Source organism: Ischnura elegans (genome assembly GCF_921293095.1).
Source record: "Ischnura elegans chromosome 13 unlocalized genomic scaffold, ioIscEleg1.1 SUPER_13_unloc_4, whole genome shotgun sequence".
Taxonomy (NCBI): domain Eukaryota; kingdom Metazoa; phylum Arthropoda; class Insecta; order Odonata; family Coenagrionidae; genus Ischnura; species Ischnura elegans.
In genome coordinates, this window is record NW_025791660.1 from 3,131,945 (window position 1) to 3,156,803 (window position 24,859).

At 39.1% G+C, this 24,859-nt stretch overlaps 1 protein-coding gene across 1 annotated transcript; it reads left to right on the plus strand.

Moving 5' to 3' along the window:
• LOC124173286 (zinc finger protein 569-like) lies at window positions 1-24,837 on the plus strand. Its single transcript, XM_046552805.1, has 7 exons — window positions 1-372; window positions 1,081-1,197; window positions 3,852-3,983; window positions 6,853-6,984; window positions 9,268-9,340; window positions 10,105-11,408; window positions 24,664-24,837. Exons 3-7 carry the CDS (start codon window positions 3,927-3,929, stop codon window positions 24,835-24,837), a joined length of 1,740 nt encoding a protein of 579 aa, XP_046408761.1. The 5' UTR covers window positions 1-372; window positions 1,081-1,197; window positions 3,852-3,926.
• Window positions 24,838-24,859: the final 22 nt, after the last annotated feature.

Here is a 24,859-nt window from a genome sequence, read left to right on the forward strand (position 1 = left end):
ATATCATGGATCTTCTTGCTAAATTTCGTTTCAGTCAGTGCTGTAGCTTTTCAGTGATCGATTAATGGGCATGCAGGCAACTCTCCATTTTTATATGAAAGCAGATACAATTTTTTCAGCATTCTTTTTTTGTAATGATTTAGTGCATCCCATGTATGTGTTTTTGAGGAGATAAGTGTTTTGTCACTGTTACTTTGTCTGCAGAGTTTTGAAGGAGGAGGGGCAGTTGATGACAATTTGGAGCCTTCTGTGGAGACTAAGGACTGCATTCAACACGCGATTGAAAACAATACACAGCCCCCGTGCTCAGCCCAAACAACTGAAATATATATTCCTGTTCCAGACTGCCTACTGCCCAGGGATGACAAGTTGGTGAGTTTTTTTTCTTATACTCAGTGAAACGTTAAGCGAACCACCTTCAGTTGTGCAAATTTCTTGGTTGTTTGAGGAATGAGGGTGTGTCTGTCATGAATTTCAGTATTTTTATGGGAAGTCACTCACCATTATGCAACCTTCAGTAGTTGGACTAGTCCAGTAGTAACCTATGAGGCAAAAAGCCGTACACAAAAATCTTTTTTCATGCAAGTCAATATCAGTTGTACAACACTTCTAATCTGTTGACAAAAGTGTCTCTTATCCTGTGGGGTAGCCATTGGTAGTGGCTAAAACTAGGTTGTGTCTCATTATTGCCCTCTTATTTGTTCAAGCCATTATCTTCCCGTAATTGTAATAAGGAATCAGCGAAAACTATTTTGGCACCTCTTTATAAGCCTGGGTAAAGAAAATATGAAGGCAAATCAATGTACAGAGGAACTTTGATCTATCGTTCCTGCTGTTGTGCCACTAGTGTAAATGGCCAAAACTCATTCAAACCTCCAAAACTATCAATAAACTGCTCTTGGTGACGTAGCTCCCCCCTCACTAGTTGGACGTTAATATTCTGGAGTTTGAATTGTGAGTTACAAGAATCTCACGATTATTTGGGCCAGCTGGAGTGGTCTCAATTAAAAGAGTAGTTTTTACTGTAAAACGAGGTTATTATTGTTTTGCTTTGAAGTGACGCCCATTTTTCTCTTCTAGTTTCATGTGAAAGAGGAGAACCAAGACCCTCTCAGTGAAGGGAATAATCCTCAGCTGTGCACATCAGATCCAGCTGGAATAACAAATGATGGCTCAGACCCATTGGCAACTGACTTGGTGAGTTAACTCTTACCTTGTATAGTTCTTTTTTCTTAGGGCAAAATATCATTCTGTTGTGGAATATTCACAATACCTCTCAGCAGAAACCTACAGCATTTTCCTCACCTGACCAGTCATTAACCCTTTCGCGCCGAATCCCGCACCTGTGCGGCGAGGATTTTTTTTCCTCAACTACGAATGCCACACCAGTGCGTCCTGAATGTTCTTACCCTAACCAACGAATGCCGCGCCTGTGCGGCACAGGTCCAAAAAAGTGACCGTGGCGGACACAATAGACCCACGGACGCGGTCGTCCCTTGTGATCCGCCTTAGCACAAGCCCAGTCCCTTCTTCGGCCGCTCAGGTCGACCCTTTCCTATCCTCTCCACGCGGTCAACTACTGTTATTTGCAGTGTGTTTTCCAAAAAAATATTTGTTGCGTACTTTTGAAATTCAATGCTAGAAATAAATTCATCTTTTTTTGCTGACCACATGGAAATTTCAAACAAAATTCTAACGTTAATCTCAACGGAGTTATAGAACAACAAGTAAATACATTAAATCCGTCTAAATCAACGTTAGAACTTCGTTTAAAATTTCTGCACGCTCAGAAACAAAACACAAAATTCATTTTGAATGTAAAAAAATCGGTGCGAGCAACAAATATTTTCATATATTTTGCATTAACATTTTAGCCAGTTGACCGCAAACTCGTGCTAGGAAGGGTCTTATAATCCTTCTAGGGTCAGGGACAGAGGCAGAGGAAAGGGATCGGTGCCCTATGAGTTGGGTCCAAAAAAGGTTAGGGAGGGACCCACTGCCTTTAGTCGACGCGGAAAGGCTTCGTACAGAGGAGTAAAGAAAACTTTCAAGAGACTCGTATTGAGGAAGAATTTCCTTCAACGAAGGTCCGGCGCGAAAGGGTTAACAAATACAGAAGAGCCTTAATGAATAATTGTTTAAAATGAGTGATTCACTGTAATGAACGGATTGGTGTAATTTGCCAAGCTGACAGTTAACTTTGCTCATGGAGCAAGTATCATCATTAATATTCTAGCGATTAAGTTAAGGTTCTTGTATCAGCTCTGTATCATCAGGGCACTGAGCAGTTATATTTTTTGTGATCATACGAATACAATTTTCTTTGCCATTCTCCACGAAGCAGAAGGGGGCTAGGGAATTGAGAGTATTACTGAGCTCTGTTTAATTTGGTACTCTGATAGAATGACCATGACATCATGATGCAGCTGCTATACAGATCTGATAGTAAAATGAGTCCCTAATGATAGATTTGTTATTCACAGGAATCAGGTTGTGCAGATTGGGATTTTGTGATGAAAGTGAGCAGGAATTTATTATGGGGACTAGGGATTTTTCCTTTTTACCATTTTTGAATGGGGTATTGGACGTTGGCAGTGCAAGTCGATTGCCAAAAGACATCAGTTGTTAGTGATGTGAACTGATTTTTATTTACTATTTATATATTCATGACGTGGGTGATTAAGTTTAGGTTCTTGTCTCCCCAATGTCTTCATATTTCCATGTTACTTTGTCAAAATTTTTTACTGCCAACATTCTTCGGAAGCAACACATTTCCATAGCTTTAACTGTTGACTTTTCTGCAGCTGTAAATTTTGAAGCCTGCCTACCAATTATAAGTATTTTCCTTACGTAGTGTCTGATGCATTGTTTCCATGCTTCTCCATTTGTATTCTCAGCTGTTAGTAGGTTGTTCTTTTTTGTGGAATGCTCCCCGTGCCTTTATTATTGTAATTTCTTTCTTGCTTCATCCATCATTGTTTACTCTGGTTTCTGTGGCTTAACATATTAGTCTCTTTGTGAGGTTATTACATGTGAAAATGACATAATACTGAAGCCATGGTAAGATGTTGATATATACTTTAAGAATGGTGAAGTTATAATTGGTTGTTTATTTTTTATCATGGATATAATGCATTTACACCTGAAACAATTTCATGTGATTGAAAGCACTGTCGTATACCTTTCGAGCAAATAAGTTGTAAGAGATTTAGTAACTTCCAGGAAAACTAATGATGCTCTACTTAAATATGCATCATACATTTTTGTTTAGTCCCTGGATGTAGAAACACCTCAAGAAAACACCGCTTATCAGATCCCTGTGCAGAGTAAATTAACCTTCATATTTTCCAATTGAAGTAATGCAACATTTGACCTATGAGGAGATTTTTAAACTATTTTGAAACAGTTATATATGTATTAGTCTCTTAACTGCATAATAAACCAAAATACACTAAATTTATTCTGCGTTATTGACCCTATTTATTTTCCAGGAGTGTGTGTTATTACTATGGGCCCTGGATTCTCACACAGAGTTCTCCCATAAAATAAGTGTCTGTTACGAATAAGATGATAACTGGAGTTTTGTATCTCCAGAAACCATTGCCCTGAGAGCCATTACCTGGCTTTTGCAGGGATTTTGCAGTGAAAAAAAGAGGTATAAAGTGGTAAATTTAAAAACATAATTACAAAAATTATAACTCCTGACATTAATTACGTTAAGGCAGCTTGCAGGAAAGTATGAAAAATATATCCATGTGAAACGAACTTTCATTTTATTCCTGTGACATATTTGCTGAAGTTTTTCTATATTACTTTATTTCAATCATGAATGATGATGATTGTGGATTAAGTTGCTGCCCAATACCTTAACTGCTTCCCAAGGCGAAAAGGTGGAAGCTCTGGGCACAGGAGCAAATTTTGCAGACATGGACTGGACGCTGGTTGGGGCAAAGGAGGAACCATCTCCCGAGGAGAATGCCCAGGTATGTACAGAATCCTTGTTATGGACTTTAATTCATGAACGAATCTAATAATAGGTTGTAAAATAAATTATTATCATTCTAGGATGTATCTTCTTCCCAGGTATAAAGGTAACCCATTGGATTATAAGTTACTAATAACTCAAACATGTTTTTATTATCTCAAAATAAGCTTTTTTCCTTTTTATGTTCTACATTTGTGTTAAAGTTTACTTGCCTTATATTTAAGTTAATAAATCATGGGACCATTAAATTATGTCATATTAGTCCTTCAGTGGGCACGAGGGGCACCTCGGTGGCCCATAGTATTTCATGTGTGTGCTGTTGTTCATGTGGTGACTAAGGATTGTTACGAAGGATTTCATTAGATTATATGAGAACAAATAAGACCTTTAATGGTGGAATATTGTTTGTTTATTAAGTGAAAATGTTTTCTAGCTGGGAAGTTTTCTTTGGAGGTTGGACTTAAGTATGTTTATGTGAAACTCATTTATTAGTATTCAACACAGGCATATTTATTGTGGAAATCATAGTGGAAGTAATACAAAAAAGCAGTTTTAATGCATGAAATCTTAAACATCCTTTCCCCGTCTAATATTCTGGATTTCACATGCATTCACTCACCATTTTGTCAGTTGTTAACTGACAAAATTACAGTATGAGGGCAGCACTGATATAAGCAAAGCAAATACCCATATACATTTTGTCATGACAAAGAACATGGTATCTGGAGGTTGAAAACACCAGGGTCTTTTTCTCTGGGGATCATCTGAAAGATTTTGTATTACAAAAGTGGTGTATTAAGTATGTAGCCAAGATGCCCTAGTGTCAAACTTGCAAACCGAATTTACAAGAAAATAAAATTCCTTGCACTACTTTCCTTAATCCTTTTGCACCAAATGGTGGGTGGAGCTGACGGGCATTTTCATATGCAGAAGACCTGTTGTTAGGTACAGTTGTCATGGATTTTCCAATGGAAAACGAGCAGATGTCGGCTATAGCCAATGTGAGGGAACCGCTGGGGAAGCAATTGTCGTTTGCATTGTCACGGCCTGAGACCCAGCTAAGGGAGACCTTAGGGCCACTCTTCGGCAGTTGAGTCTGATCCTCCCTATCATTAATGATCATCCTCACTGCAATTATCCATTGTGAAGTGGTTATATTGCCTAGTTTTTGCAGTGATATATTTTGTTGCATACTGCAATTTACTCTACACAATAAATGAATTCTTCACTTTGTTGTGTGCGTAAGCAACTTTGAAACAAAATTTTAGTGTTAAAAATAACAGGCTGCCGGGCTTATAGTCTTTTTAACTAACCTTGTGTTAACTAACTTTGTTGTTATCAATGCTAGATATCAGTGTAAAATTCCAGTGCTTAAAAAATGTTATTCTTTTAGAAGAGTTACCATATTTACTCAGAGAAGCCACACAACTTTTTTCCATAAAAGCCATTGAAGAAAGGGTGTGTGCGGATTACAGGAATCCTTCAAATTTTAATATAAGCTGCACACCATTTTTCCACATTGGGAGCCTCCCTTTAGTTCTAGCACTGCCTTCTTCAATTCATTGTAAGGCCTACTCCCTTTCAATCTATCTAAAAATCCTATTCTTTTCCTTCCCCTCACTCGTTTCCCTAACATTCTACCCTCTAACTCCATTCTCAACATCCCCTCACCGCTAAGTGCTCCTCCCATCCATACCTTCTTTCTCCGCGGTATGTCATCTAAGCTGTCTCTCCTCGCCAACCGTATCCAGCACTTCGTCGTTCCTTTTCCTTTTTGTCCATTTCACCTTCTACATTCTTCTCCATACCCACATCTCAAATGCCTCCAATCTTTTATCGTCTTCTTTCCACACTGTCCACATTTCCGCACCATAGAGAGCTCCAGATCAAACTTTTCACTATTCTTTTCTTTAAACTCTTAGATCAAATCTTATCGTTTTTTCTCCAGAGTTTAGCTTTGATAAATATTGTCAAAATTACAATTACAATTCTGACATTATTTAGCTTTAATAATCATGGTTTCATAACTCAAATTCATCGATTGACCAATGAATTCCAAGTTTCTATAAAAAACCACACCCCAAAACCACTGATAAGTTTTTCCTCACGAGCCAGCCCTAAAAATGGGAAAGCACGGGAGACACGAAGGCTCGGCTCACTCGACTAAATACGGTGATTATTGAATATCAAATGCAATGTTTGTTTGAAAAAAATGCTAGTATTGCAATAAGTTGACCATGGATTTGTGCTGAGATAGGGTTAGAGGATCAGGTCCAGTCGTGGGGGTAAGGGCCGGGTGCCCCGTTGAGTAGGGACCCTCATCTAAGGAAAAGAGTACCCAAAAAGAAAACGTTTTCCTCTCATAGGCAGGAAAAGGCGAAGGCAGCTTGTGGTGTAGTATGTAGATGCATGATGAAATAATGAACTTGAAATTTATTTCTGTGACTAACTTTTAATATTAGGTTAAATGAAATGGACTAATTCTTTGCAACAATTCTTGTTGATAACCTGAGAAATTATGAGAGAAAGAGTGCCTTCTCTGCTCTGCATTACATCGACTTGACAAGAGTTGAGCTACTGTCTTTTCCTTTGCAATTTTTGTAAGCTCTGTGTGAATATTGTTAATTCCAGAACTTTAATTGTATCATCACAGTGGTATACTATGATTGAAGATTTCAATCATACTTTTTCACGTGACTTTCCTTATCAATTGTTTTTTTATGCCCATTGGTCAAGAGGCCAGTCTTTCATCAGGGATCATCTATTTTGTACGGACACCCTGTAATTCAAGCATTGTTCACAATCACTTTTGCTTTTTGTATCAATTCATTAAGAAGAGTATCAATGGGTTTTTCTCTTTCCAATAGAGTGATCCAGTTATATACAAGTGCTCTTCTGTGAAAGAAGATCAGAGTAGCAATGATGACGAAGGATGTGTGCTTAATGATTGCACTGATATCACCACAAACAACCTGATGCATCAAGACTCTTCTAATCAGGTAATACTATTAATGAACTATTTATTGAAGGTTGACCTTGATTAGCTTATGAACTGTATTGCCATTATAAGTCTTCAACCCAAGAATTGGTTTCATTCAGCCCTCCCATTCCTCTCTCCTATCTGTGTACCTATTAATATTTATGGTATTTATCTCTTTTTAACCCTTAATAATCTGACCTCTGAAATACATTCAAAAGCATAACGTTCCCCTCTCTCATTCCACCTGACCTTTTCAGTTAAGATTTACCCAAACTCTCCTTATTTCCTGCTCTTCGCTGTACTTCCTTGTTCAATCCCTTTTATCCTTAACATTCTTCGGGAGCAATGCATTCAAAGCTATGACTTTTTGCATGTTTCCATTTTGAAACTTTGCTACCATTTTTAAATATGCTTCAAATGTAATGTCAGATGTATTGTTTCCTTATTTTAGAATCAGTATTCTCACCTGTGATCAGATTCTTTTTTTAGTGGAATGCACTCTGTGCATGTACTAATTGACTCACCTTATTTTTGCTTGCTTGTTCCATCAGTTGTAACTTGGCTTCCCATTGCTTAACATATCAGCTGACTGCGAGAATATGAGACCTTAAACATGACGTAGTTTGTTGTAACCTTGGTCAGTGGTGGAGTTATATATATTTAAGTACGTAAATATTCATTTTTTGTTTATATTTTATCACGGATATATTGCAGTTACTCCTGAAACAATATCATTCACAAGAAAGCACTCTCATATACCATTTTAGCATTAATAACGGTGAATGATTGATCTATTTCCAGGCAAACTAATGACGTTCTTCTGAAATATACATAATAGAATTTGTGTTCAGTCCATAAACGTAACAGGACCTAAAGTAAGCACCAAATATCAAATGTCATTGCAGAGTAAATTGAACCATCATATTTCCCCATTGGAGTTATGCACCATTTGTCCAATAAGGAGGTCATCTACATAAATCTGATTTTCATTACCTAACTCAGAATGGCCTTCAATTATATCTTGTCTGCTTAACCCTTTCGAGACCGCGGAGTTTTCGTCTTAGCTTGACTGCTGTACCGAGCCCCAAGAGACTCTTCTTTCTCGTGGTACGGAGCATTTTTGGAGGGCATTCCTTAAGAAGGGTCTCGCTGAACCTTTTTCGACCCCTCCACGGTGGGACTCCACATTATCTCGGACTCCGAGAGTAGTTGTGCTCCCTCCTTTCCGGTTTTACGACCATACCTGCGGCATTGGTTCGCGGTCAACTTATGTATTGCTTATATGTATTTAGCAAATGGATAATTGTTGCTTGCACGTAAATTACAGACATAGAATATAATTCCTCAATTTTATCTGAGCATTTTCAAATTTTAAATGAAGTTCTAAGGCCATTATCAAAGCATTTAACGCAGCAACGATTTCCATGTCGATGTTTATACATAACTCGAGATATAAGTTAATATTTGTCATAGAATTTCGTTTAAAAATTCTAAACGCTGCTCAAAAGACAAACAATTCAATTCTTAGTTTATATTTCTTGAGAAATGAACAAATTTTTATTTCGAAAATTGACTCTATAAACAATTGTATGACCGCTGTCCCTTACCGCTGAGAGGGGTTATAAAAGACGAAGGGTCCGGGTACCTGCTCCCGGATTCGGAGGGTTAATCCTAAACCCCGAAGCGTTGGGTCCCGAGACAAAGGCGACCTAAACCTATGACCGTCCTGAAAGGGGGAGAGGTAGTAAACGTATATATACGGGTTTCTTTTCCTTGACCGGGAAAATCTCACAGGTACATATACGCCCGTGGTCTCCCGGGTCAGGAAACGTCCACACGTATTTATACGTGTACGGTAGGGAAAAGGTTAATTTGTATATACTTGTCAAAATTCTTGCTGTTATTAAACTGAATAGTAATCCAAAATAAGTTTATTCTCCATTGTTAACCCTATTTATTTTCCATGAATGTATGTCATGAAGATAAAATCTGGATATAAATCATCTTGAATGAGATTAAATTAGACATTTAAGATCTCGATATGCTAATGCTCTGAGGATCATCACATGGATTTTGCTTTGTAAAAAAGAGGTAGTTAGTGTATAGTTAAATGGTAATTTAAAAAATCTAACTTGAAGCAATTTAAATTCCTGACGTTAATTTCCTTTAGGCAGCTTACAGGATAGCCTGAAGGACATACCCATAGGAAATCAATGTGTAAAATAAGTTTTAGTAAATCCTATCCATAAAAGTTCTAAATCCGCTGTTAATACATTACTCTTATTTGGATGCTTACTTTTAGCCTACTGCACGTGAGGATGGGGAGCCAATTGAGAGTTTGACTATGCCCCAGAAGACTACCACAGAGGCATTTTGTGAGTACTCTAAAAGGCTTGCAAATTACTGTATATATGGAGGAGTTGATGTTACTAATTGTGGATGATGTATTTGTTGATGCTTAATTAGAAGCAACTTTTACTGTGACTAGAGCACTGATTGAGAATTCAACAGTAGCCCATGAATCCACAATGGAAACAGAGGCTGAGTGCTTGCAAGGGTTAAAATATCAGGATAATTCAGGAAAATATCAAGATATTTTTTGTATGTACTCATACGTAGTGCCACAAAATTTACAATTGTCATTGTTAGAAACATTTAAATTAACAAAATATTGGAAAATCATAATATATTCAATGGCAAAAAAATTATTTGCCAATTTTTAAATATCTTCTTTTGAACGAACTAATATAAAACTAAATTGATTAAATCACAAACTGTCATGCAAAGGACCAATTTTACAAGGGGCCTGATTTCTTACTGCTTCGGTTGTAAGCCAGATCTGTGAAGAGTATGTATGTGTGGTTACGTAGTTACATATACATCATAATAACTTGTGATTTCTGTCTTTTTCATTCCACCACAACCCTGTTATCCTCATCGTTTTTATGTAATGTGTTCCTTTCCCTCTCTTCTCCCTTCTATTAATTTATACCGAGAGTTTCTGGGTTCAAGTTCATGTCATTTAGGATTTTATCCACCTGATTTCTAGCTTCTTCAATCCATTCAATCGATTTTAAATGGTAGGTTTAAGAGTCGAAAATTTCATATTTGACTGAGATAATTTTAATTATTTTTCCAGGGCTCCCTGCCCCTGAAGAAATGCCCATTGAAACAACATCAACTTCATATCTGCTTGCGAAAGGAAATGTATTGAATCGTTCAATCGATGAATGCATTGGTCCGACATATTTGGTGACACAAGCAAACAAGGCTGGAGCACCTCATGTAGGGATAGGAAGAAATCTTATGGATAAAGACTTGGAAAAATGTGGTGCTTCTGAAACTGATGAGATATCAAGTTTGATTCAAGATGATAGGCAATTTAATAGCAAAGATATTGAATCACTAAAAAACAGCAGAGGTGAAGCCACAATGGCTGTTTATGGGGAGAAAATTGGTTGTGATGCACCAAATTCCACGCATAACCTTAGGTGCATCAGAATAAGTGGAAATGACAGAAGTGGCTGTGAGACCATCATGGGAGGCAATGAAGAGATACTTAATCGCTTCATCAAAAATCCAGGGAACAGTTGCAGTTCAAACGAAGATTCATATAATTGCTTCAACTGCGGAGATGTGTTCAACAACAAAAAGGAGCTAATCAAACACATGAAAATTCATTTTGTTGCTCGTAATTTTGACGCTGCAGCAGAATCATCAATCGTAGATGTGTCTCTCGAAGCACATCCGTCAAGCGGACATAGCAGTTCTTGCGAGCCTATCATCTCAAAGGCTTTAAGTGGGCTGAATAGGAAAAGACTAGAGCCTATGCCAAAGGAAAATGTTCTTATCAAGGAAACCAGTGGAGGAAAAGGGGATGAGAAAAATAGAAGACGATTGACGAGAAGTTTCACTGTAGGAGAGAAATCAACTACACAAAGTTTATCTTCAAAGTCATCTAGCATGAGAAATCTACGCAATCACGTGGGTTCGAGAAAGGAAGAGAGACTATATTCATGCTTTGTGTGCAATGAGTCCTTCGCTCAGAAAAGGGACCTCACCGTACACAAACTTTCACACACAGGAGGGAAAACGTATTCTTGTAGCACTTGCTGCAAGTCTTTCACTCATAGAGGTCATCTCGACATTCACTCGCGAACACACGCAGTAGAGAAGCCTTTTATATGTAAGGTCTGCAGCAAGTCCTTCTCTAGGAAAGACATTCTCTACGCGCACGTACGTAAACACCCAGGAGAAAGGCCTTATTCATGCAACGTGTGTGAAAAGTTCTTCTCGGATAACAGCCACTTAAATGCACATGTACGTAGGCACGCGGGAGAGAAACCGTTTTCTTGCAACGGGTGTGAAAAGTCTTTCTCAAATAAGAGCGACTTAGTTAGACATGTACGCACGCACACGGGAGAGAAACCATTTTCTTGCAACGTGTGTGAAAAGTCTTTCTCAAATAAGAGCCACTTAGTTAGACATGTACGCACGCACACGGGAGAGAAAATGTTTTCTTGCAATGAGTGTGAAAAGTCTTTCTCAGATAAGAGTAACTTAGTTAGACATGTTGGTACGCACACGGGGTATAAACCGTATTCTTGTAGCAATTGCGGTAAGTGTTTTACTCAGAGTGGTCATCTCAAGAGTCACATACGAAAACACTCGGAAGAGAAGCCTTTTATATGCAACCTGTGCAGCAAGTCCTTCATTCAGAAAAGTCATCTCACCTCACACATTAGAACACACACGGGAGAGAAACCTTATTCTTGTAGCATTTGCGGCAAGCATTTCACAAAGAGATGTTCTCTCGACAGTCACATGCGTTTGCATACGACAGAGAGAGGCCTTAAATCATGACACGAATGTGAATAGTCTTTCTCGAATGAGAACCATTTAGTGACACATTTTCGTATACACTCGAGAGAGAAGCCTTAGTCGTACAGAATTTGCTATAATTCTTTTTACAGAAAAAGCTATGTGGTGAGGCACATGGAAACGCACGCAGAAGAGAGATCTTTTTCACGCAGAATCCACAAAAATAATCTTTCACTCAGAGTCGTTCACTTAAGAGTCACATGCAAAACAACACGTAGTAGAAACCTTACTCTTGCGGCGAATTTAAATTTCCATCTCGAAACAGCCTCTTAGTATAGACATGTGTACAAAAAAACCGAGAGTTGATTTATTTCTGCAACATCCGCAGCAAGTCTGTCACGCCATGATGCAACCTAGTAACCCATTCATACACACACAGTAGATAAACCTTGTCAATGTAACATTTGTTAGAAGTTTTTTACAGTGAGTGGGTACCTTGACAGAAATACATACATGCTCACACGTGTGAGCAGCCTTGTTTATGCATAGTCCGCATCACGTTCATCACTGCAAACTGAGGCCCTGACCACCACATGTGTAAACGTACAATTGTGATGTATTATTATTATTTCGTATTTTGCACCAAGTCTCTCGCTGTTATTTCTAATCCCAACCTCGACACGCTCTCCAAATGGAGAGACTATTCATGTTGTGTATGTTGCGTGGTTGCACTCTGATAAGTCACGTTTACGCATGCAACATTTTCTTGCGGACAGGATAATTTAAATAAATGTAACAAATGCTCCAATTAAACCTCATGCAAAGCTGCACGGAGGAGTGTAATCGTTAATTTTCGCCTGCACAACGATAAATGAATGATGATATTGTGTCAATGGGCCATCTACATGTTTCTATGAAATGCGTGCCCAGTAATGTTTTTCTGGATTTTCGTAATGTATATTGAAAGAGAGTAGTTGCAGAAAAGGGCACACCCAGGCTATCAGATTATGATGAAGCAGCCTACACTACACATTTTTGTTTAAACACGTCCACAGTATTAACTCCAATGTTTCTGGCCTTAAGTCCAGTCTTAATTGGCATCTTCTAATTGGTTCCGAATTTTCTTAGAATTAATCATGTGTTCTTTGAATATTCTTTGTATAAATAATTATTCTTTTCCACATTTTGTAAATAATGTGATATCAGTGCACAATAAAAGGCTTATGGCCGAGTTTGTTGATTTAATGAATTCAGCATGTTATTTATTTTCATTGTTAAAATGTATGCAATTTTATTCCTATTTCTCTGTTTTCACTCGCGGCTGAGCCATTCGTCACGATTTGTCGGAATGCACCGGCAATAGGACAGCAAGGATAATCGTGGGCCATTAACCTTAGAACGGTGAAGTTGCGAGAAAAGCCAGCAATGGAGGTGGAAGATTTACAAACATTGGCAGAGTGAATGGGGATGATATCAGAGGGTGGGAGAGTAAGCAGAGGACGGGGAGTGGATGCTAGGTGGAGCTGAGCGCACTTGCAGGGTTTGGTAATGAGAAAATGATTCAGATGACACGTCGGACGCAGCCTAAAGTAGTACTACGGAGTGAGCGAGCAAGGGATTCACCAATGTACAAACTTTGGCCGCAATCCGTTCAGCCGTATGGAAATGCATAGCAGGCAGCAAACAGACATCCTCTTTTACATGCAAAAAAGATTAAGAGCATCCTGGCATTATCACATCGCCGAGGAATGCCACACGTTCCTCCTTCTCAAAAGCTAGGTTCACATTTTTATAATTAGAATTTATGCTACTTTGTACACAAATGTGGTTAAACAATTTATCTGAGGAAAATAAAGAAAACGTCCAGTCTACTTTCAAATTTCAATACCTTTTCAGAATGAAGATATGCATTTTAGGTTAACTAGAGGTTTCCCCTTTCTCCACTCACAAAGATTACATGATGTTACATTAGAGGGTGACCTTGCATAATTTGTCACCTCCACAGATGCTATTGGGTGTTTATATTTATTTATTGCAAAGGCCAACAATCTTTTTATGGGAAGTTACTTACATTATGCTTACATTCCACTGTAAAATAAAATTAACGCAATTTTAAAATTAAATGTACTATACTTACATAAAAGTTTGTGGCCAAAATATTAGATCAGCCATATGTAGATAAGCAACGAGAATTGACCCCCGTGCATGGCGTCCGATATATCGGATAAGATAAAAGTTATTAACATATTGAGAAAAAATTCAATAAAAAATAATTTAATTACCCTGTGGGGCGACTGAAAGTTCTTTGAATGCCATATTTTACATAAATCCTTCTTAAGTCGATACATTCAAGTAGTCAGCTGAAATTTTAGCAGCGCAGTTAAGACTGACATCCATGTCAACTTAATATAGTATCACTATTTAGCGCATGTCAATTGGGGCCCAGAAAGAAATTATATACGGAGGTTCGACGAATCGGACGCTATGCACTAATAAGTTATACTTTAGGCCGCGGAAACGTTTTTAAATGGTCTGCATTGTGATAGCGGGGAGAACGTGTACCCTTTTTTCTGAACTGACGGCGGCTGACCGTGAGCTTGCTCGAAACCCACCCACTCTTCTAGCCAATTACAGAAGTGCGACAGAAGAAAGTGTGTTGGAGCCCGCAGTCTCTCTCCGAACTCCGTGCAGTGCTGATCCCTCTCCAGCTCGCAATGTTGCCAAATCTAATCCGTTGGAACCGCACAGCGTTCGTCCTAGAACCTTCCACCGCTCCCGAAAGTACCGTTATTCCCAAGGCTGGCAACGCCGGCCGGCCGGATGGAGGAGAAAGGAGAAGTGGAAGGGTCAGCGCTTCTGATTGGCTACTTGCTATTTTCCACCCAGCCGCCATCAGTTGGGAAAAAGGGTATAGTGGCAGAGAGCACAAAGGCGTATTTCGAGGAATGGACACCCTCACCACGGGGAGCGCTGCCCGGATTATCCCTTCTCCGAGAGAGAAAGAGCTCCCATTTCTGCGAGGTGCATTCAAGACGAAATAATTCCAACGAATCCTTGCATTTCCTAGGAATTTATTTATCTTGCTGTTGTACATTAGCCGGGGAAACTTATTTGAATGCATTGGTCTCTCCTTCTTGTACTATCGGTGGTGGGTCTTCCGTCTCTGCGTAATTACCAAGGACATAATATATTAATGGTCTGTCGTGAGGGGGTAGGGTGGGCCGTCCCGGATTACGAGAGTCCACCACCTGCTAGACACACGCCCGGGGTCGATGGAAAAATATCTTCCCCGCTCATGTCCCGCACACAGTGGCGGAAAAATTTTGACGCTCCCCCAGTTAAAGGTTTACAGCCACCGACTGCGTCCGCCGGGGATGCAGATGTTGTGTTGACATTTAGTCATAAAATTTAGCAGCGATTAAAGCAAGTTTATATGTCGAATAAGCAGTCATGGAGAAAATGCGGCAGTGATTCGAGTAGATATGAGCCTATCCCTGGGCAAGGTAGGCCTAGTAAATAATACACAAAGCCTTTGGAAATGCCGTGATTTGGCGATGGGAGGCTTCTAAGTATGCCTCGCATCATCTGGAGGAGAAGGCAGCGGCTCATCTTCATATGAGTAAAGGCAGGGGCCACGGTGGTCAGTACAGCGACACTCAGTTCACTGCAGGCGTGAGAACATTTACGTAAACGGCTGTAGAACTGCGATGAGGGAGGCAAGGAGAAACAACCACATTATTATCCCGAGGAGTCGCCGTCTCTCAAACGTTAAATTATCACTCACGATGGAATTCCCTAAGTCGAAACATTCCGGAGTCAAGTGCTCTTGCGGAGACTCGTGCATGTGCCAAACATCACGAGCCTCTGAATGAAATGAAGAATAAAAGAACACCAAAGAGCTGCCAAGAATAGATAATTTCGTTTATCTTCCATCGCCGAGCATGTACGGGGAAGGCCAATGCACATCGTGTACTTCGATAACTCACCACCAAACAGAAGCAATAATTTCCCCGGCTGATTAAAGATGCTATCGAAATAGCCAAAACACCAAGCTTCAACAGGGAGGACAGCTACTCGCTCTCCAACGCCTCGAAGAAACTCTTCCCCAAACCAGTCAATTGCCATAGATTGCCGCATCTTACCATAATCAAGCCTTATATAAGAATGCAAAACATCTGCATCCGACATTTCAAACCTGAAGACGTCTGCAGCAACGCTGGCGAAACTATCGTTGAACGAGGAATCGGCGCTGAGGGCAAGTCGGAAGCCAAGCTGCACCAAGAGGCTAATTTTACTTGGACTGTTCTCTCCCTGTTACGGAAGCGGCTTTTTCTGCTCCTTACTTGTTGGACCACAGCCAGTAAAAAGGTGGGGGACTGCGCTGTCAGTTCGCTGCCTGTTTATTACTTTTGTTTTACCGCTGATATTTAACGTGTATGATATAAGTATATGTATTACTAACATTCTACGGAAGAAAACTGTACATATCAATTTTCAATTGACCCCCCGGTTTGTAAGTTAGCAGAGGTGTGCGTTGTATACAACACATCCGTTAATTTTAGTGGTAAAAACAGCTTGTTTTCGGCTAACTACTAGTGATAGATGTGGCTTCCTTATATCAAGATTGTAGTTATAAGAACGAAAACTACGGTAATGTCAAGCGCTCAAATTAGGGAAACTTGATTTTACGCGCATAAAACGGATACTTTTGGGGAAAAAATATTAAGAACTGGAAATACTATGACGCCGAAGATTTTTTGTGACGCGCCGACACAGAAATGAATTTTCTTTCGTGTGCTCTTTGTTACATTGAAGTTGACTGCTTCGTTTAGACGCTAGAGCTCCTCAAACTCGGGTATCTTGCTTTTTTACAGACAGTACATGAGCTGGAAAATGATGCACGACCCTTTGAGAATAATGGTAATAGAATACACGGATCAGGTGATCACATTATCTCCAGATCGCCCCGTGATTAGGAAGAGGAAAATTCTCGAGCTCCTGCAGGAGAATGAAGAATGTAGCCTGAGGAAGTGCAAATGGAGCATGCTATCCCCGGAAACAGGAACGAGGAGGCTGATGAAGATACATAATTCGAATGGATTGATGCAAGAGGAGCGCATTCTTTCCAACACAAATGAGACCTCCACTTCCACAGAAAAGAGGGAAAACTTGAATGAAGTGCAAAAGCAAACATGAAAAAAATGGCTGTTCTCGAGCGATTGCAACTCCTCTAATCAAAGTTGAAAATAAGTCTGTTGCTCTGCCCATCCCTGCCTGTTTGTGATAGTGCCTCTATTGAAAACTTGGATTTATCATTTTGAGACAGTGTATGGAGAAGTTCCTGAGAATATTCAGAGTATTGGTATATTTTTAGTGAAAAACATAGTACCTGGGTGTAATGTGCAATCCATCCAGACATTGTCCAAGTGTAATGTTGGCAGTTTTTTATTAATACCATATTTTAACACAGAAAAATTAATTAGTTCGACAAATAAATCTACAACAGAAAGATGCTGAAGAAATTTTGTGTCCTAGAAAAAAAAGGCGAGGGACCCTCAAAAAAGATTATTTTTTCCCACTGTTGACCACTAACCTTGTCTTGTCCAAAAGCATTGATTATTCAAATGTTATTGTTTTCAAACCCTACCCTATTTGAGCATAAAAATCATATGTAGAACCATTTGCATGATAGTGCAGTAGTGGAAGCAGCAGGCGAGTTCTCTTTAGGATTAGCTGATAATTCTTACGATGGAGGGTTTGCTGTAACTGATCATGCCTCCCCCTAGATCTGCCTATGATGAGAAGTTTCGAATCCACACGAAGTTTTTTTTCGGCTAAGGTTTCAAGCCAAATAGTTTTATTAACATTGCCACACCTCGCATACAGAAATCATCTTTGGATTTAATATGTTATTGTTTCAAAACCGAACCTTGAAAATTGGATAAATCGAACAGCAAGGGACCAGTTAAAAACTTTGAATCATCCAAAAATTCGATTACAAGAGGCCCTTCATAAAAAAATCCAAAAATTAAATTCTTCTTCCCAATCATAACTCACTCACTTATTGCCCTAGGCTTCCTTGAAAATCAGTGGGCACACACTTTTGGACTCCGAATATATTCTGGATGGAAGCCGCACTCTATGAACAGCACTTGTCCATAACACCATCATCTTCCTCATCACCCCTAAACAAATGAGGTGCATATGTTCCAATGGAAACTGTCACCACCCTAATTCCAGGTATCCCAGGGAGGATTATAATTATGAATTATAATTCCTCAAGATATTCTAAAATAATGTTGTTATTGTAAAAATAACTGCAGAAATGGAGTGAGTATGTCAAAAAAACATTTTTGGTGCAATTTTCAAAACAATCCTTCAAAAATCTGATTTTTTGTTCTACTTTGTCGCAATCCGGACCACTGTGCGCCGATTCTACAGGGAATTGTAAGTTTCCAGAAAAAAAAGATCAGGTGTCGAGGAGGTGGAGTACGTCTGTGTGTGTAGCTGCACAAAGGGAAGATCTATATTTCATTGAGAAAGAATGTGGAAAACAGAGGAGAATGGTCGCGTTGAATTCTTTTTAAAAGAATTATTTCTCGCTGTACTAAAATTTCCGAATTAGCTCTCAGAAATAAAGTCTCACGTTTTAAAACTCAATTTCACAGGTAATTAGATTTACATTATAAACCCTTCGAGGAGTTTCATTGTCCGAGCATCCATAAAAGCTCTGAGTCAATCGCAAAATATTTTTTATACGAAGTTGATGATAAAATTACAGATAATGTACTTCGAAAGAACATAATATTGCTTGAGGTTTGAAGTTATTAAATCCGGGGAAGGGGTATGAAATTTCACGTATAAAATAACTTATTTGTTTGCGTATCATTTTCTTTTACATTTGTAGCAGCAAATACTGTTTCATAAACTTTTATTCGTTGTTTTAAGGAAGGACCAAAGATTCAATATTGTGTTGTAGTTTGAATGCGTGCACCGCAATCGCAATGCAATTATTTGTACAAAGACAATAAAATGCGTCTTCTTGAAAACAATATATTGCCAGCCATGGTTTCTCAGGGAAACATTTCTGCTTTCCAACTGCCTTGGAACCCTTTTAAAACACCAAAATCTCTCATGGAAATGCTGTAGAACTCAATTTCGACTTATTTATACCAAAAATTGACAATATGAAGACTTTTTAACTCATACGTAATCACCTTTTTAACTCCTTTTTGCGGAGAGTATTCGTAAGGCACTGTTTTTACACGTTTGGAACTCCTTTTGAACGATTCGGCAGGATTTTCAGACGTCATCATTCGTATTGTAACTGCTGTGTACTGAGATAATCCATGTGTAAGTGCTTTCCATATGTTTGCAACTCTTGCTTAATGACTCCATGTGAATTATAGACGTCTTTATTTGTTTTTCAACTGCCTTCTTCGCGCCAACACAACTTGGGCAGGTTCAGTCTGATTCGTTTGGTCAAGAAAGCGAAAATTCTTTAATGTACGCAATATAAATGTATAAGCGGTTAAAGAAATAGTAAGTCAGTTAATAGAAGCAGAACTCTTAAATATTCACTCGAATGAGGTTAAATAATAATTATTCTATTTTCCTTGCAGCTTAAATCGTATTTTTGGGGCAGTTTTGAAATGCGACAAGGTTATCTTCACTACGTACCGAGAATCTTGGTTGCATAAATTAAGGTATTCAATTCAAGGAATTTATTAATTTATTGTTGTAAAAACATCAATGCTTTCGAAGTACATTTCGCACTCAAATGTTGAATTTTACGGTACTTTTTGCAAATTTTTGAAAATTCTTCTTTATATTTTCGAAAAAAGTAGTATTTTGCATCGAATTATATACATAAAACAAACCGGTCGAGAATATTGCATTCCCCATCCTCGGGAAATGGTTAATGCCCATCTTTTGTTACGTATTTCAGGACTTAATTTACGCAAAAAGTTAATTCCACCTCAGAAAATCTGTTTCAATGTCGCAATATTGAGACAATTTCAGATACCCCGAAAGAAATTTTTCCGCATGTTGCATCGGATTTTCGGTTTTTTTAACATGGCGGTTTTCAAGAAAACATTATCAAAAAATGGAGGCATTTCAATCAGAAATGAACACTGAATGATCCACGCCAACCAACTAAGAGCGGAGTTAGGCTCTCGATGTGGGCTTTCTTGACCACCAAATTATCTTTCCCCTACTTCCGTATGAGTACGTATTCTGCATGGTGGTGCTAAAATAGGTAAGCCATTGCGCATGCCGGCGGTCGCGTGCGGTCAACCGGAGGAGCATAGTCAAAAGGAGCATAGTATTGTGTTCAGTCATAACGTGCACTGGGTGAAGCTTGTGCCGAAGAGATAAATTTGCATCTCCCGTAGTATTGTAACTATTGCAGCATTTATTGTGACCACTCAGAGCATTCATGAAAAATAGAAGAATGCATTTTTTGTGCAGCTAACGCTTGAGGTAGGGTTCCACAAAAGATAATAACTTTAAGTTGATTTCCGGCAATTACATTACATTTAGCTAAATGCGCAAGTGATTCATTTGTTTGAATACAGAAGATTTCATGAAATAAAATATTTGCCTTTTGTAAGCACTAAGCTTATAGGAAGGGGTAGGTTTGTAGAAGGCAGAATGAGATGACAAGTCTGGTTCCACACGTTTAATTGTCACTAGCACAGGTATACACTCCCCCTCCAAGATACGGCGTAAGACTCCTCGTGTCTATTCCCTCCAAGAGACTTCCTCCCGTGTCGCGTCCGTCCCGTGACCCTCTCGGCGTCTTTCTATTGGCCGGGAAAGGCCGCATGATAATGCATTTTATACGCCTTCTCACGCCAAGATACTACAACGTGTTACGGCATTAAGTGTTGGAGAAATACGCGGAGACCAATTCCCAGGCGAGAGCAAGTTGTTAATCGGATTATGGTGTCAGAGTCATGCACGATGATGGATCCCACGCGAGAGGTTGCAACGTGTTATGAGTATCAGATACTGGACCCATCACTCGGACGTGACTCTGCGATTCTTCCATTACCCCGAGCACGAAACCGAGCTGACACGAGACGGCAATCGACACCCTTACACCGTTGAATTTTAGAATACTGGCTAATTCCAACCGATTTCTCTCCCTACTACACCATCCCACTCCCATAATGCAATCCTAGACCAAGCGCTCCACTTAATATCACCTCTCCTCCCATATGAATTCCCTCCATCCATACATCGATCCTTTTTACCTGCCGTACAAAAAAATTCACCTCACAAGTACCGTGCCATCCGTCCGCCAATTGAATGTTTTCCTTTCTCTACTGGTTAATGCTTTGTTAGCTTTTATATTGTTATTGAATTGTGTCTTATTCATGTAATTGTTAAAAATTTTTTGCTGTAAATTGGCATCGTGTCTGTATGTAAAAAGAGTCTTAAAGAAATAAATAAAAAGAACAGGATCACTACGTGGAGGTTTTCGGGGTTATTGCAGCGTAATTTCATCTCTGCGGACGACAGTTTCGCTGACATTGTTGCAGGCTTTTTCAGGTCAATGAAATGGAGAGCAAAGCCAAAGGTAAAGTCCCCGCAGGAAACGATTGTGGGGTTAAGCGAGTCTATTGCACCTGTGGCAGAGCATATATCGGACAAACTTGTAGACCCCCTCTAGGTGCGGCTCCAAGAACAGCAGAGAGCCACAAGGAACCAACAGCTGCCCATCTCGTCCATAGCTGAGCACACGTGGTGTGGGCCGAATCACAATCCTGACTATGACAATGCAAAAGTCATTGCCAATGAAAAGAGATACTTCCCTCGGATCATTAGGGAAGGTGTAGAGATAATGAAGACACCGAACAACCTCAGTGGGGAGGATGGATACCAGCTTACTAACACATGGGGAAGAGTCCTCAAGAGTAAACCCGGAGAGACAGGACAGAGCCGGGAGGTGGGGACCAATGAGAAGCCACCTGGGCCTCATGAACCAGCCAATGAGAAGACACCGGCCTCCGACGGGGTGCATAAGAGACGGGCGATACCACGAATCTCCACTTCAATGACCTGAAGAAGCCTGTTGCAATGCCAGATGAACTGTCGTCCGCAAAGAAGAAACTACGCGGTAGTGACCCTGAAAACCTCCACGTTGTGATCTTTTTCTTTTTATTTATTACATAAGTGACTTTTGACATGCAGCCATGACGCCAATTTACGGCAATTTTTTTACAATTACAAGAATTAGACAACACAATAACAATATAAAAAAACAGAATCAACCAGTAGATAAAATTAACATGCAATTGGTGGATGGATGGGACGAAACGTGTGAGGTAAATTTCTTGCACGACAGGTAAAAAGGATGGAGAGAATTCAGATGGGAGGAGAGGCAATATAAAGGCGAGCGCTTGGTCCAGGATTGCATTCTGGGAATAAGAAGGTGGAGTAGGGAGAGCAAGTGGGTGGAGCGAGTCCGTATTCTGAAATTCAACTGAGAGAGGAGTTCAGGACAGTCAGAAGTCGAAGTTTAGTGGCCTTAGTGGCTTTCACACAGGGCTGCAATAGTTCGCTATGCAAAATTTCACCTTCAGTCTCTACGTCTTCTCTTTGTTTGGATGGGAGCACAGAATTGATGGTAAGTCGAGCTCTGCCTCCTCTCAAAATGGCAACTCCTTCCCCGCATATTATGCTGGTAAAGTCTTATCGGGTTTCCCACCAAGAGAGTTCATTGTAGGCCGATGTTTGAATGGCTGCCTCTGCCATCGAAACGTCGGCATATATTAATCTCACCAGATGAAAAACCCATGAAAACCTCACCAGCAATTCTACTATCAGTTAATATGTTGCACCTACCTTTTTCTTCTCTCATTATGTCTACCTAATTTGTAGTTTCTTAAAACTGCCTTATGTTACAGTTATTTTACGTGTGATATTACGGTAATTTTCATAAATATTGTATGATGCATTGACACATGGTCCTTGTATGCAAGGTTTTGCGTTACACCTCGTGCAGGCAAGCCTGATCTTTTTACATGGCCAGGCACTTGGCGTACTTTGACCACGATTTTATATGTTAACACTCATTTTTTGTTAAAATTTATCTTTCTTTTTAGAAATTACTTCAAGCTGGTACATTCATAGTTAAGACTGATATGTCGGTACATATTTGATACACAGCCGGTTGTGCTGCGTTACTTATGGGTTTCTATTGTCGATCGAAAAAAACCTGCTACAATACTTCGAGCTTTGAAAAATCACACTGCAGACAGTTAAAGTACAATATAGGAGTACAAGAGGCCAATTTAGACCAGAATGTAAGTGCAATGTTGAAATCCTTGGTTTTCGAAGACTGGTGAACTTTATTTGCCAACAAGCTTCATAGCTCGAGTGTTAATAGTATGTATTTGCATCCTGCCGTATATGCAACACACAAATTCACTATTGTATCGCCGCGCAGTCTGGCGCACAGGAAAATAAAGAGTCAAAGCAGCGACCCCTTTCGTTTGGTGTAGGCCGGCCATATCGCATTGAAGGAAAATGAAATATACTCGTTAATCCGAGCGAAAATTTCGCACTTGAAGCTATTAGGAAGTCAGTAAGTCAAGGAAACGGTATAGTTGGGTTTCAAAGAGAGAAGAAATTGCGTCAATAAGTACTACTCTGTACTTGTTCTCTTGCAAAAATACACCAAATATATGAAAACATTACAGACATGCGAGTTTTGTACCACTAGAATTATTAATGGCATCTGTTAATGGATAATGGCGCGCAATTCACAAAACTTCTTTAAAGACAATACTAGAAGTAACATTGTTGTTTAACATTTTTCATACTTCTTAGGTTTTATTTTTAATATTTTTGCGTGCCTATGTTAAGTTTCCTTTCTTTGGTTTAGTTATGGGATTCGTGGGTTTTTAAACTTTTTATTGAAGTTTAGAATAGAAAAATGTGTGGAGTTGATATGCTTCCATATGAAAATAATGGAAAATTTCAAGTGAAATTAAAAGTTAAATAGTGCAATTTAACGCTTTGCGTGCCAAGGACGTAATATTACGTCCTGCTAATCCTTCTGAGGATTGCCATGGACGTAATATTACGTCTTTCTACTTAATTGGCTTTGTATGGGTGAAGCCCTAATATTTCACCAATGTTACTTTTCTAGTTTACTGCTTAGTGGTTCTTTTTTTTTAAATTCAACTGCTCGATAGAAAAAGAGTTCATTTTATGTCTTGAGGACGAAAAGCCCTCTGTAGCCACCGGCATCCTCATCTTTGGCCACTTAGTGTGAAAATGCTTTGGGGCAATCGAATCGTTCGTTGAGGGTGCATTGACCCTTTTTGTCATTCAGGATTTATAATGCTTTGCTTGGAACATGGCTTTTTTATGATTTTTATGCTTTAAATAGTTCAAATTGATTGTATAAAAAAATAATTACGCATGTTATGGCGGTACATCATACGTTGCAACTTTTTTATTTTTCAAAAACAGTAGGTTTTCATTGCTAAATTATATATTTCAAAATTTACAATATGTGTCATTCAACTCATTCGTAAATAAGAACAAAGTCCATTTTTATTGAAATGAACATCGGTATAAACATATTTTTGATGCTAATGTTTTAAAAAATGTACGAATATAGTAAAAAATGGCGGTATTTTTCATTAGCGCTTTAACTTTAGCAGCCGGTACCCGAAGTGTTTAAGGGGAATACATATTTAAACCAAATATCAAGGAGTTATTCCGCTATTTTGGACATTTTTTTCATTGAAAGTAGCGCAATGATAAAATATATCACTCCATCGCAAGTGGGCGATGTTCGAAAAATGTGGGGCGAATTGATTGGTTCTGTGGTTGAGATAATTCTGTTCAATTCAAGCATCTGTTAGATTCAAGCAGCTGGCACTTCATCTTGCGGTCAGACTTCCATTCGGTCTTAAATAGGGTTTGCAAGTCGAAGAAGATAGCCATGAAAGTAGTTCAGAAACGATATCCCACGGCTACTGACAACACCGAAGTGTTCCAGTGTGTCAATACGCTTCGAGATTATTGATATATAAAAACAGCTAAAGAAA

What these genes read in the sequence shown, in the direction of transcription:
- LOC124173286 (XM_046552805.1), top strand. Translation starts at nt 3,927, where the DNA reads ATGGACTGGACGCTGGTTGGGGCAAAGGAGGAACCATCTCCCGAGGAG. An exon ending in ATCAAGACTCTTCTAATCAG is followed by an intron (nt 6,985 to 9,267) that starts GTAATACTATTA and finishes GCTTACTTTTAG; the next exon opens with CCTACTGCACGTGAGGATGG. An exon ending in AGAAACCATTTTCTTGCAAC is followed by an intron (nt 11,409 to 24,663) that starts GTGTGTGAAAAG and finishes GTTCAATTCAAG; the next exon opens with CATCTGTTAGATTCAAGCAG.